We start from the raw sequence: 14,637 nt of genomic DNA on the forward strand, positions 1-14,637 counted from the left end.
ATTTGAGATTCTTATTGTTTCCTAGAATGTTGTAATTTTTCTGGGCACAGTGATGATGACAGATAGATGTTGAGGTATTGAAAAGAATTCAGATTTTGATCAGTGAAATAGCAAAGTATGGGAGAACCTGTGAGGAAAGTTGGTGTTCCTTTTATTTGCTTTTAAGTTCAAAATATATGTACTATAGCTTGGCTAAATTACTCGGTAAGTAAAAGTGACTGACTTTATGATAGTGTTCTGTGGGTGACATAAACACCAGGGGAAGGAAAGATTTGAGGGTTGCCTGGAGGATGATGATTTCTAATCATGAGAGGGAAACAAGCCAACATTTTTTGAGAAGAAAAATCTAGTGAAATTTATTATGCTGTTGAACCATTTCTCTAGGGAAAGAATGTCAGTGCCATCACTCTCACACAATTAAATACCAAGCAGCATATATTATTTCATTATATGGTGAAAAAGGAATTAATAAGATGACTTGATATATTTTTTCTCCTTTCACTCTCCAGGATTCAGTTGTTCAAAATAGAAAGAGGTGGATCCTGTGAGAATAAAAACCTGTCAGAACATTTTTTATAGTGTTCATGTAGTATAAAAAATGAGAATGGTATAGAATAAACTGTCAGGGAAAGGTAGTTTATTGCTAGAATGCTAGCTAGCTTTAGTTGGTATGGTGTATGCAATTAAGTCCCATGTCAGTGGAATTATTTGGGTTTTTTTTAAAAAGTAAGAGTGAAAAAAGCATTTGTCATGGGACCTGAGGTTTAAAGCATAAATTTTAGCATCAACAGTACTGCTACTCTGTAGAAAGACAGAGAGAAAAACAGAGAAGAAAGCACAAAAATCAAGGAGCTGTGGAGAGGAGAAATACTAAATTTGTCTTAAACTTTTAGAGCTATTTGGTATGGGATGCCCCCTTGTGGAAGTTTTTAGGATTCCATGTCTTTTATTAAATCTCTTGCAAGTCTTTGTAGATAATCCTGCTTGCATATATCAGCCTTTATCTTTAATAGCCCCTCCATCACCTGATTTTTTATGTAATCTGAACTTTCAGCGTAACTTAAGGGTGGAGAAATCTTACTTTGGGAGGTAAAAGGTCTGTGAAAAGGAGAATTTAGCTTAGAAACCAGGTGTGGTGAGAACATGATCAGCGCAGATACTGTGGTGTAGTTGTAGTACTGCACTAAATAAGTGTTTTCACAAAGCTCTGGATGATACTGTAATCACATTGTGTGCTTTGGCATGCTACCCAATCACTACAGAAGCTGGAAAGGAAAGTTGTCTTCCGTGGGACATTAGAATTGCGGGAAAAAATAACAAATGTCGATATGTCTGCAGCCTTAGCTGTTGTACCAATTCATTTTGCATTGTAAAAGACTGTCCTCCCAGCATGTTCATATGTCTGGCATTCAAGTTGCATCCCCACAGTGGTCTGCCTAGGGACAGCACCAGACCTTTGTTGCAAACATTTCACATCAAGTATTGAAGACTTCTTAATAAGGCATTGTGGAAAGGTGAAGGTGCAGGTGACTGGTCTTCTGCCCAAAAGCAAAGTGTTTTGCTCCTGAGTTTACCAAAATACTGATGTGGCTACCACAAGGAAGTGAAGGTATGATCTGCCCTGTATGGAAGCGTATATAGAAGGTCTCCTGAACTGAGACCCCATCAAAGGCACAGAAGCCATCTGTCTGCCCTGCAGCTTTGATTCTTCTGCTCTTGGTCCTTCTTTTTAGTGTTCATGTCCATCCCATGGAGCACCAGTGGGCCCATCAGTTTTCTGATTTCCTACACTTGAAGGTAGCTCTCCCCTCATCTGAGCAATTAGCTGCTTCTGACTTTGTCTAATTAAACATAAATGTGAGCCTTGTAATTTCCTAGCTACCTTTCTCTTCTAGACTCAATCTCAGTTGAGACTGTGCTGCAGAATTTTTTCAAATGTAAAGAGATGCTGGTAGGGGCTTCTTTCTTCGATCTCTGTTGCTACTATCTCATAATTGGCATTAGATCCCGAGGTGTGATTCTTCATGGGCTGATCTTTCTATTGATCACATTTGTCCTTTACTTGCCCTTCCTCTGTAAGCCTTTTGCCCTGATCTTGCTCTTACCACCACCTTGTTTATCTGCAATGATCTATTGCTTTTGGCCTGATGATTCCAGAATTCACTGCACTCTTTCAAAACACTTGAGCTAGGACTGTGATTTCTGAGCCTAACAGAGTCTGAAAGTCCAAGGAATACATTTGTGAATGACCTTTAAAGTCTGAATTCAGGTTCTGAAGGAAAGTTACACTGAACAATTTCAGACTTTGGTAGAAACTTCTTTGGAAACCTTTCAAGTCTCATCCATGGGGTATTATGAAGTCATTGATTGAAGTGCCATCAGCTAATGGCAGTGGCAGCCCTGGAAGCTTAGAAGTGCCATTTAATATCTTAAATGAATGTTGTGTGGTGAGAGTTGCTTCTGACCTCCTGAACCTTTAAGGTCTCAGCCTAAGCAACTGCCTGCAGTTCTCATCTAACGGTGAAAACAGCTGAGCCATAGAGTAGATTCCTGAGTGGGCTTGAGGCACCAAAACTGCAACAGTTCAAGGACAGAGTAGATGAAATTTAAAGCAGGAGCAAGAGGGTGGCTGGTTCCACAAACTGCAGATAGTTTAAACCTGTAGCGATATCTATTGGGTCCTGCAGCAGAATACAATCAGGAGGCTTCTATTTAGTATCTCCCCCCCCCAGCTTTTTACTACTCTTAAGTTCACATTGACCTTGCTGACATACCATGGAAGGTAATGTGAAATCAATTCAAAACTATTAATTGGAGAGGACAGATTTGAAGGAAGAGATGACAGTCCTGTAGCCCTCCCCTGCCACATGTGTGTGTGTGTGTGTATGTTTGGTACCAGTCTTTGCACAGGGATAGTAGGTGTTTGACTTTTTTCTGCAACACACACTCATATTGCAGCTGCATGCAGGTCTGTTATAGGAAACAGATGTGGTGACATTTATCCTCACCCAGTGATGCAAAGCTCCCCAACTCACTCTGAAGAATTACTGTGTGTTGAGTTTCGGAAGCAGAGGTGCTTCCCAGTCTCCTTATAAGAATGCTGAAAATTTCCTCTGTTATTCAGTGCATGTTCTTGTGAGCTTTAGACACTTGTGTGGTTTTCCTCCAGATTGCTAAACTAAAGCTTAAGTGCAAAGGGATGTGGAAATTACCACCAACACAATAGATTTACTCTCCATCTCTCATTCTCTTTTTCTGCCTACATAACACTATATTTTTGTGCTTGGTACATTGAGAGATGCTTTACTCTGCCTTCCTTGGGAATGCCTGTGAGCATCTTGCATCTGAGTTGGGGGTGGTGGGTTGCACTTTGATCCCCTTGTCACTTGAAGATGATGTGAATTTCACCTCTGACCTTGACAAAGGCTAGAATTGGTGGGAAACTAATAGTACCGTTGAGTAGTTCACAGATTTAATGAAAGTACAACTAACTCCTACATCAGATTTCACTGCACAGTGATCACAGGTCAGATGGGAAGTTGTATAACAGCCACTTTGAGCTAGTACTAAAAGATGGCCAGCTTAAGGTCCCCCGTAATGCAATACTTGGCCCTTGTTCTGAAGACCTGCCTCATGACTTAAGATGGGAAACCTTATTTCCTTAACCAGACATCATACTGTTAAAAGTGAGAAAAAAGTGAAGTTAATTTTATGGTTTTTAGCAGCTATGCATTTCCTTCAGGTTCTTTCACTGATGGAGAGTAGCAGAAGTTGAACTTCCTGTAGAAAATGAACGTAGAAATCTGATTTTTGTGACGTTGAACACAGGCAAACAACACTAAAGCTATGAAAACTCATACTAAAACCCAATATGGCTACCTGGACTGGGCATTTTATGACAAATATTTATTGAAATGATGCTATTGATTAAAATTGCATGGGTTTTGCTGTTGGGAGATCAATGAATAGCTCTAGTTTCATGTGCTAAGTCTTTAAAAAGAGAATTCTGCCATCCAGTGGCTTTTAAATAGAATTATAAGTATAGGTGACATGACCAAGTCTAAATAAGAACATTTAATTTCATTTTGTTTCTGCACCAAGCCAGTGAAAGCATTACTGCAGAACACTTATCTGAGAATTTACCTGTGAAATTCTTTCTTTTCAGAGTTGCTGAAAAAGGAGACAGTGACAATTTTTTTTAATGCTTGTACCTTTCTTTTGTTTCTCTCTTTGCAGTTATGTGGCTGTGGTCTGCTGGGTGTGGGCATCTGGCTGTCGGTGTCGCAAGGAAACTTCGCCACATTTTCTCCTAGCTTTCCATCACTTTCAGCTGCCAACCTAGTCATTGCCATTGGCACAGTGATCATGGTGACCGGCTTTCTGGGCTGCCTAGGTGCTATCAAGGAAAACAAGTGCCTCCTGTTGAGCGTAAGACATCAATGCTCCTTTTCACTAAGGAAGTGATTGTTGCTTTGTTATTATTTTATTTGAATGATCAGTGCAAAATAGCCTTGTGAGTCACTGTAATATTGCCCTTGGCTTTCAGTCCTCTGTATGCTTGCAGTATGACTTCCCACAGCTTTGATCACAGTGATATCAATGGTGTATTAGCAAATGTATCCTTGTCACTATGTGCCCTAATGTATTAGATAGCACAGAAAATTACTATCAGCTACCTCTAGTTAAACATGAACTGTAGGATCAACCTGGATAGCCCCTTAGAAATGCCTGTTGGAAAGATGGACTGAAAAAATCATAAACACAGAGAGGCTCAAAGCCTCTCATTGCTATTTTCTACATTGCCCTTACCTAAGGGCAGAGGGCGGTGGAAACCATTTGATCAAAAGTTAAGAAGTCCAGGTCTCTGCCAGGCCTTATCAATTAAAAAAAAAAAAAAAAAGAAAAAGTCTGATCCTTGCCAGTTGTTGTTCAGCACTGAAGCACAGAGGTTTGGATCCCCTCTCAGAACACACAGTGTGGACCACTCCTCTTGCATAAATCCAGGAGGGCTCATCATGCTTCTCCCCACCCCAAGAAGAGAGGTAATGTGGCAGAAGGTGAGAGGAGGGCTTTCAAGCAGATAGCTTCCCATTCAGTCACACCTTATGAATACAGATGCTGTGACGTTCAGGAGCAAGTTTTCCTTGTGCAAAAGTCTCCCTTATAGGATGTTGGGGAACAGCTGGGCAGCATTCCTTAAACCACCTCAGAGAGTTAAACTGGAGGGAAAATGTGCTCCTGGTTTTTGCTTCTGATTTCTTGGATTGTACGTTGTACAGCTAGGAGTGCAAAGAGAGAATAGTAATGAGGTCCATGTCATTCATCCACAAACTGCAACACCAAACACCAGCTTTTTTTTTTTTTTTAAGAGTATCTATATTCTTACAAGGTTCTGCAAAAGTCTGTTTATACTACCATGACTATTACGAGTTTCTAACTGTGCTACATACTGCTTCTCCCCGTCTTTGGACAGCTGGTGCCATGCCTATCTGGCAGTCTGCTAGGGCATAAAGGCATGGGTAAAAAAAAGCATAGTGGGCATGAAAAGTAGTGAGAAACTACTAGAAGTCACACTTGGGATGCCCCTGCAGAGAGACATTTCAGATACAGAGAGCTGGGAATGGAAGGCCTGAGTAATAATATAATGACGACTCCACAGTCAGATGTGGTTAAAGCCCACCTGCCAGGGAATCACTGCTGAGGCACATGACATTGATCTTTAAGGTAAGGGGTTTATCATCTGTCCTGTAGTCTGTATGAAGGAAAGAGGGCTGTGTGCTGTGACAGCAGTCAAAAGGAGCAAGACAAAAGCATGGCTGAAACCTGCAAACTGGTAGTAGGCCAAAACCTAAGATTTTGAGAGTGATGGCAAGACCCTCAGAAATTTTAGTGGCAATATAGTATCAATATGCCTGAATAGTTTGAAAGCAAACTTACATGGTTTTCGCAGTGCAGGAAAGGTTTAGAGGACAAGGCCCATAGTTTTCATAGTTCCTAGAAGGCCCAGGTTTGCTCTCTGTTTGGCAAGTCTGTATACACTGTCTGTTTTTGCTTTGTTCTAGTTTTTCATCGTTTTGCTGATAATTCTCCTGGCAGAGCTGATATTACTCATTTTGTTCTTTGTTTATATGGACAAGGTAAGCAAATATGCCACATAGATTAATTATCTGTACTAGCATGTAAACCAGTTTCAGTTTGTTTTTGTTTGATAAAAGTATGTGGATTCTCCTTGATCTTCACTTTGGTGAAGGTTTCACCTTGAAATCTTGGCTGTTTTCTGTACGCTGCTTCTGAAAATGGGGGAGGAGGAGATGAGGAGAGCAAGCAGAAGAGAAATCCCTGACATAAAACTGTGGTCCAAGGCCTCCCTTTTAATTTTCTTTTAAAATCTTAGATAGCCTTCAACACAGCTGTTTGATGTCTGCAAGGAGCTGATCATCTTGTGGACCTGAGTTGTGGGAGGTCCTACTTAAAACCTAGTTAGCTTCTTAGGGCCAACCCTTGGAACAGGATTGGAGGAGAGAGGCATGGGATATTCATAGGTTATTCCAGATGCCACCAGTTGTCACTTGACTGGGCAGTCCCAGAGAGTTTGGCAAGGGTGCAAAATGGATTAGGAGGCAGCTTCTCGTAAAGCTCATCTGTAGGAATCTGCTGTCTCATAGAGACCAAGTGAAGTAGGCACAACTGGCTGGCCCCTTGGATATGTAAAACTGGAAAAGTGCCTGAGGAACTGGAGAACTCTGCTAAACACAGGGCAGAACCTTGCAGTATGAGCATGTCCAGACTTATTTTAAAACAGCTCCACCAGATCTTTATCTCTTCTCAGGTTGTCATTTTAATGCCTGCTACTTCAGGGAGCTGAGGTGAACTTCTGATTTTGACTGGGATGTCAAAGAGGGATGAAAGAGATCTTATAATATAGTTGACCTTCATGCCAGGACCATAATCCTTTCTCTGCTGCCAGCTCACTAGTGTCAGAGGCAAGGTGCATTCTTACCTGCACCTGGGACTCTGAGCTCAGACTGAAATTTATACAAGAAATGAGACATCTCGGATCTCTCATTAAGCATTCCAAATTTATCCTCTAGGAAAAGAAGCACACAGTTGAAAATCATAAATCCTAAAAGTCTGTTCCCACAAGGAGAACAACAATAATGTCTTTTTTCAATTGATTTTGTACTGGCTATTTACTATAGCCTGCCTGAACTCAGAACCCATCCAAAGATAACTCTGTTAGAGTTGGAAGGCCAGAACTCTGGCCTTAAAGTAGGCCATAGGTTAAAGGCAGGAGAGGCTGCTGTGGGTTGTTGACAACAGCTATCTCTGGCAAGGTTACAGTAAGCTCAGCAGATTTATGCTGTTGATGTTCAGTTAGTTTGAATCAGATGATGACTACAGGATGGACTCTTGGCAGAGGTCTCCTATCTCAAGAGAATTAATCCAGTATTTTGCAATCTCAGGGAGAGAGTAGGCCTTGGCAGGTGCTTAAAAATCCCACTGACTTGTGAGAGTCTTGAAGCTTTTCTACCTACGTTAAGTTTGTCGTGAGAGAAGAGACAGATGTTCTATATGTGTGTCTATATCATTTGGTCCTTTCCTCTGAATAGCATTGACTTTCTCTATCTTTTACATGGTGCAGGTCAGTGAGAGTGCAAAGAAGGATTTGAAGGAAGGAATGAAGCTATATAATTCAGAAAATAATGTTGGACTGAAAAATGCATGGAATATCATTCAAGCAGAGGTAATATATTTTCTCAATTAAAAAAAAATAATTTGTTCATGAAGCCTGCTGCAGTCTGTTAAGTGTGGCCTCCATGCCAAGTCTAAAAGATGGCTAATGCAGGTTTTGGTTTCTGATTTTGCACTCCAGAACATCCAGGGAGTATTGTGAAACCCAAGATCAAAGTGTACTCTGTAAGGTGAAAGATGCTCACCTGTCTCAGATTCTCTGTGCCTATCACAGGCATAGAGATGATCTGAAGGAGCAGAGGCAGCAAAACCTGCATAGGTGGAACTGAAGCTTTGGCAGGCTTTTGCTGTTAGCAGTTGAGGGCAGATTACCTTATGTTTTGGTGTTTGGGCTCACATCTCTGTGACAAGAAGACTAACATACCTTGGACATGGAACCATTTATTTTCTTTGATTTTGGTTTTTCTTTGTGTTTTTAAGTATTTGCATTTAGAGGTCAGCGACCACAGAATACTCTAAAACTACAAACGTGTTGTGGCAACCCTTTGGAAAATACAGAGTGGTTTAGTGGAAGTACAAGTTTGTGGTTGTGTGTGATTCACAAATTGTGCTAGTTAATTTATTAATCCTTTACTTTTACACAGATGAAATGCTGTGGCGTGAATGACTTTACGGATTGGTACCCAGTCCTGGGAGAAAACATTGTTCCAGACCGATGTTGTACAGAAAACTCCCAAGACTGTGGAAGGAATTCTACTGAATTAGTCTGGAAAACGGTAAGGCTCACTTTGCCCAGGTAAGGGTAATCTTAGGTAGGGGTGGGAAGGAACAAAATAGAGGGAATGCACATGAAAGAAAATGTGACCTTGGGGCTTCAATTTTCATCTTTCATCATTTCAGGGATGTTATGAGAGAGTTATGACCTGGTTTGATGAGAATAAGCATGTCCTTGGTTCAATTGGGATGTGCATCCTCATAATGCAGGTAATACTAGTATAATGTTTGTCATGTGTGATGGCTTTGATTTGCTGTCAGCATTCTTGATTCTGCTGTGTGAAAAGTGATGCTCAACTGCTTGAGTTGGAATATTATTTCAATAATGTCAGATTTGTTTTATGAGTTCATATAAGGCCATCTGCTCAGAAAGGAAGCCGGTCAGCAGTGAGTCCTGCAAAGAAGACATGCTGCAGTGGGGTTTTGCCTCCACCTGTGTTTTGACTTCAGAGTACTTCTTTGGAGTTCACATATTTAGCCATTTGTTATGCTGTCCCTTAGGGAACTGGTTGTTTTTTAATTTTGGAAGCAAGTTCTAGAAATTCTCAAAATGAATCAAGTCATGGCCACTCAACTGAGTAGGTCAACATGTTTTAAAAAAGAAATGCAGAAGTATCATAATAATCTATTAAGGTTTTGGAGTTCCTGTTCTAGGGATGTGGTCACAGCACTAAGCTGACCAGAGTTCAAGAAACATTTGGACAATGTTCTCAGGTACATGGTGTGATTTTTGAGGTTGTCCTTGTGGGTCCCTTCCATGTCCCTTCCCAATACGCATGGTATTCTCTGATTCTGTCACTCCTGTACTTTTGGGGATGATACCTGGATCTGACATTTTCAGTCACAGTTACCTGGCTAAACAAGCACAAGTTGTTGGGTCAAAGGGAAGAGTGACTCTTACGTACTGATTTTGAAAAAATTTTGCACATATGACAAAGAGCCTTGAGAGCTTTTTGCCACCATCTGTGCTCTGACAGATACAACCCTGGACATCACTGTGTGCCTGAACAACATACATTCAAGTTTACTGCTCAATGTTGAAGCTTGAGAAATATGGCTAGTGTGGAATGACTGTTAAAACTACAGCTGGGCCATGAACACAAGTCAGCAGTGCAGTTTTGGAAGCCTTCCTGTATTAAAGCCCTTACTGTTTGTTTTCCTTCAGATTCTTGGCATGGCCTTCTCCATGACACTCTTCCAGCAGATTCACAGGACTGGCAAAAAATATGATGCCTAAAGCCTCTGAAACATTATCACATCAACCCTTCTGTCTCATCATAAAAATGAACACAAGGAATGACCACAAGGAGCATCACACTTAGCCCTGCTGAGGAAATCCGTCCCATTGACTGATCCACTTTGTTACTTGTTCAGTTATTATCACAATTTATTTGACTCTTTTTTTTTCTGTTTCACATTTGCCATTTATTTGCCAAAGAGGGGGAAACTCCCCCAAACAAATGGATTTTCTACACGAAATCATAGATCTGCTCTAAGAATGTTTCTTCACTTAAGAAAATGTTTTGCTCTACTAATCCATGCTATATGTGCAAAAATTACATGTGTTCAACTTCAAGTGAGAATTCTTCAAAGTCTTCCATTAAGTTTTCAACCCTTATATCCAATTTACTGGAAGACTCGGAAAAGCCACTCTAACTGAGAGTCCTAGGAACTGGAGCTGCTTTGCTTTGCAGCTTCTTGTACCTTATGGTGTATACTTTTTTATTATAATAATGATGATTATTATTATTATGATGGATATAGCTTAGAATTTAGTTGCCTGACTTATAACTTCTTACTGGTTTTGGTTTTACACATTTATTGTACATTAATTTGAGAACCACTGTGCGATCTCCAGAGGACATGTTTTTCAAATTTGACAGTTGGTGCAGGCAAAGACACAACTTTTCTCAAGTCCATGGGGAGGCATCGTCTACCTTTATCAGGGCATTGATGCCCTTACTGTAACAAAGGTATTCCTCTAAAATCAGAGATTCTTTCCTCAGATGGAATGCAAAGCCTTCCCATTGGACCAGATGATGAGCTTCCTACTTCTGTGAGGCAAAGTTTCAATGCCTTTACTCACTCAAAGCAGTGCCTGGCTGCTTTGATGTCATGCTACTTTGAAAGCTAAAAGCACTGACTAAGCAAGTTACTGCTAGCACAAAGGAGAGAGATTGCAGTCTGACCTACTGGCAGCAGACTTCACAGATTGTGTCGTCTGCTTCAAAAAGTTTGCCCAAGGCATGGCGTGCTGCTGGATGTGAAGGAAGGGGATGGCAATTTGATGGGAACATTGGCATGCCATGCCCTTCATTGTAGGGGTTTCCTCAAGCCAAAGACAGTTGTCTCCCTGAGGTAGAAAAGGTGGTTTGATTAAAGGTGACCAGATGGTGCAGGAAAGGAGCAATTTCCAAAACAGCACTCAGAGATGGTTTGTGTTGTCACACCTTCAGTACAGAATTGATTCTTGCTGATGGATTGCCAAGTTCATCCCTTGGGGTAGTTTACTCAATGCATATTTTTACCAACATTCCTGTTAGAAAACTTGAACATATATTTCTCTACTTTAAACGCTTCTTCATTGCAAGGAACCCCATTTACCCTTTGTTCCAGGTTTTTGCTATTTTGTGAAGGAAGAGGGAAAGGCTCACACATTGGAGGATGTTCTGACTAAATTTCAGTCAGGGTTTGACTCAGCTCTGAAAGAAACATAGCTTTTTGCATTAGCAGCTGTCAGAATCAACCTTCAGAGGTTACCTCATCCAGTGTCACACTCGAAGGGGTACTGACATATATGTAAGATGGGGTTCACTATGACAGTATTGGGCTGAGTTTCAGAATCTATTGAGGATGGAGATATTGTGCCTTTCAGAGCCATGCCATGTCAAACTACTCCTCTGGTAAACAAAATTCTCTTACTGTCCAATTTGAATATTTATACTTTAAGCTCTAAAAAGATACGATTTTCATTGTATCATTTAGCCTAACTTTTCCTTGTGGGCTGAAATAGCTGTTGAGCTACTTTATATCTGAGAGGTTTCAGTCTCCTCTTTATATTCCTAGTAAGTCCTGCATGCATCTGTACATCTGGCAGCAACAGTGTTTTGTCTGACCTATGTGTCACTTTTTTCAGTTCCTATGAAATCAGTGTGACAGGAAGGAGTGTGAATGTGTGGGTGACAGAGATGAATTTGGGTGTTGCAGTGAAGAAGGTTACTATTTTTAGAGCACAGTCCTTGCCCATATGAGCACAATGCCCAAAGTTTCGCAGGGCTCTTTTTTCCCACTGAAGCAGACAAGGCCATATGGGTTCAGCTATTTCACTTGGATAGCCTTTCGAGGAGTTGGGGAAGAAGCAGAGGGAAAGCACAGAAACTGAATCCAGTTTTACTTCCATTTCTAACAAAAATTGGGACCAGGAGCATCTGAGCCTCACTGGAGATGGCTGTTCCACATTGAAGAAGGGGCTCTGATGCCCAGTGTATTTGCTGCTACATGTAAGACTGTATCCAAAGTTGCTAAGATGCGTTCCCATTTTTGCAAGAAAAGATAGGACGATTTTCATCTGATGGCTCCACTGCATTCTCCCTTTGGGCAGAAGTGCTTAGCTTTCTCTAGCTTTCTCTGGTGCTTAAAAAGAGCAGGGTGCAGGGCTGAGCAGGAGCTTCATCTCTGTCCTTTGGGGTCACACAGTGGTACTTGCCACATCTTAAATTTTAATCTGCAGTCATTTTTTGTACAAAAATGGTAAAATATATTAGTGAAAGTAATAAGGAAATAAAAAATGTTTATGAGTAACTCAGAGATGAAATGTGTAGTTGCAAACTCAGCTACTTTGCCTTCCATCCAAACTTATTTTTCTAGAATGCTTCATTCCATTTCATGATCTAGCAGCACAGATCCTGAAATCTTTTTTTAATGACTACTTTTGGCATTTTAAGCACAGTATTAAGTGAGATAGTTACATGAGCTTCATGTATTCATCTCTACGAAGCCACCTACAGGAGAGGAGTCAAAAGCAGGACTGATTTGTGTCTCTAGCTGAGTCTCTGATGTGGGAAGTGATGACAGACATCCTCAAAGGAACAAAAAAGTAATACCATTTTCCAGGCAGCAAAAAACAGCTCTGGAAAGTGTGAGGCTGCATCAGTCAGTTTGTCAGAGAAGGCACAAATTATCCTGTAAACTGGTCAAAGGGAGCTTTGGCTCATGTATGTATGCACTTTTTTTGCTTATGATGGTAGGTGGCTATCTGTGTGTTTTCCCCAAATGTCACTCTGATTATTTAACTACAAGTTTTTAGCATGTTTTTAAATAAAAACTGATACTGAGTAAAAGTATCTTTAATATACACAAATATTGATTTGTATAAATGCATACCTCTCTGTATCTCTAATTCATGAAAGCACAGTTCAAGTCTGTGAAAGTGCTATTTCTCTGAGTGTTCCTTCAGACTGTAGCATACCTGCTGTCTTACTGTCCTTCATGCTTGGAAGCTGCAATAGAACTTAAGCAGAGACAAAACAGGAGAACTGCCTGAAGAACCTCTACTTGAAAGCTGATGAAGTGTTAGCAGTGAATTCTGTTCCCTTCTGGACGTACCAAGGCTGTTAGTTACAGGAAGCCCAGGTGGAAGGTGCTCAAAAAAAGTGCCCATAGCATGTAAGATGTTAAAAACAATGACATAAATGTCTTCAAGATGACAGAAGATACCTTGGGTGTGTCATGCATTGAGTTCCTGGACTGTGGTCGCTTTAGGCCAATTCTCCTATCCTGTGTCCACCTCCCCATTTGTATGCATGTAATACAAACTCACACACAGGAGGGGTGCAAACAGGGGGCAGCCAAACTGATCCTCGAGGTCTTTCTTGGGCAACTAGTGGTCACACATAGAAAAGGTCAAGGGGAAAAGGGTGTTTTCCCATCAGATGGTTCTTGGGAGCAGCATGGAATAGCCCACACATAATTCTGATGTAACTTCTTTCCATAGAGTTGAGCAGCTTCATCCTGTAGCTGGCATGGGGAAACCTGGAGATGTCTGGCTGTGGGCTAGCCATCTGTTGTGCAGTAGATAGTAGACACTAAGAAACAACATGCCATTCCCACCGGGTGATGTTTGCACCAGTGTTTCTTCTATGCAATACCTACTTTCGCCTTTATATAAAAGATTTTTACTAGGATGATATAAAAATAAAGCATTTTTTCAAAGGTGCCTCTTTGAGCTCGTTTGTCTCCTAACCCCACCACCAAAACCAAAAAGGGACAAAAAATTCCAAACGGTGACTGAGAGATCTACTCCAGCTCCACTGCACTTGAAATCCAGTGTTCTTGAAACTGTTGCATCTCTGAAAAGATTTCCCTCCTCCACCCTGCCCCAGTCCTCTCTCATCCTTCAAAACAATACTCTAATAGAACAGAAATAAGTGTGAAAAGTACCCAAAAAATGGGAAAATGATTTTGAGAGCCTGTTAATATAGGAAAGAGATTGCAAGTCTCCCAGAGAATATAGAATAGCTGAAGAGAGGACAAAGTAGTAGAGAGCTTGAAAGACATCCAGAGGACACTGAGAAGTCTCAGACAAAATGTGAAAACTGATTAACACTCAGACAGAGAAAAACTGCAGAATAGCCTTCCAAATGCCAGGAAAGTAGAAGATGGCTTGAAAGATCACCAAATGAAACTGCGGAGCCAAGCAGAAGGGAACAAAGCAACAGAGGGTCTGAAAGAGATTCAGAGTATATAAATTAGCCTCAGGGAAGGGAAGAAAGCCTGTAAGTGCTCAAGGAAACAAAATATAGCCATGTCAAACTGGCCAAGAAAGAAATAGATAAGGCAAAGAATCCCTCAGAGAATACAGAAGAGGCTCAGTGATAACAAGAAAGTCTCAGAACTATGACAGGAGTCCCGGAGTACTCAGTAGTACCAAGGGTGGCCTCAAGAGAAGACCAAGAAAAAAAAGGAACTAGTAGAAAGCCTGAAAGAACTATGATAAACACACGAGAGACCCTGACAATAACAAGAAAGTATCAGAGATTCTGCAAGTGCACTGGGAGTGTATATCTGCATCTGCTAAGAGAGGAGAGAGGCTAAAAGAGCAACAGAAAAATAGCCTTGGAGAAGGGAAGAAACAAGCAGGAAGGCTGAAAAAGTCCCAGGAGAAAGAAGGGT

The 14,637-nt window shown here is 40.9% G+C and overlaps 1 protein-coding gene across 3 annotated transcripts in view; it reads left to right on the top strand.

Moving 5' to 3' along the window:
• The window catches only part of TSPAN9 (tetraspanin 9), a 170,518-nt gene extending 156,838 nt beyond the window's left edge, over positions 1-13,680 (top strand). For all 3 annotated transcript variants that reach the window (XM_027634054.1, XM_027634063.1, XM_027634047.1), the window contains 6 exons: positions 4,237-4,428; positions 6,063-6,137; positions 7,643-7,744; positions 8,337-8,468; positions 8,593-8,676; positions 9,632-13,680. In XM_027634054.1, coding sequence (XP_027489855.1) covers positions 4,237-4,428; positions 6,063-6,137; positions 7,643-7,744; positions 8,337-8,468; positions 8,593-8,676; positions 9,632-9,703 — 657 coding nt within the window. In that variant the 3' untranslated portion in view covers positions 9,704-13,680. The remainder of the gene's footprint in view (positions 1-4,236; positions 4,429-6,062; positions 6,138-7,642; positions 7,745-8,336; positions 8,469-8,592; positions 8,677-9,631) is intronic.
• Positions 13,681-14,637: the final 957 nt, after the last annotated feature.

This window comes from Corapipo altera, unplaced genomic scaffold (assembly GCF_003945725.1).
Source record: "Corapipo altera isolate COAL_440 unplaced genomic scaffold, ASM394572v1 0, whole genome shotgun sequence".
Classification (NCBI taxonomy): domain Eukaryota; kingdom Metazoa; phylum Chordata; class Aves; order Passeriformes; family Pipridae; genus Corapipo; species Corapipo altera.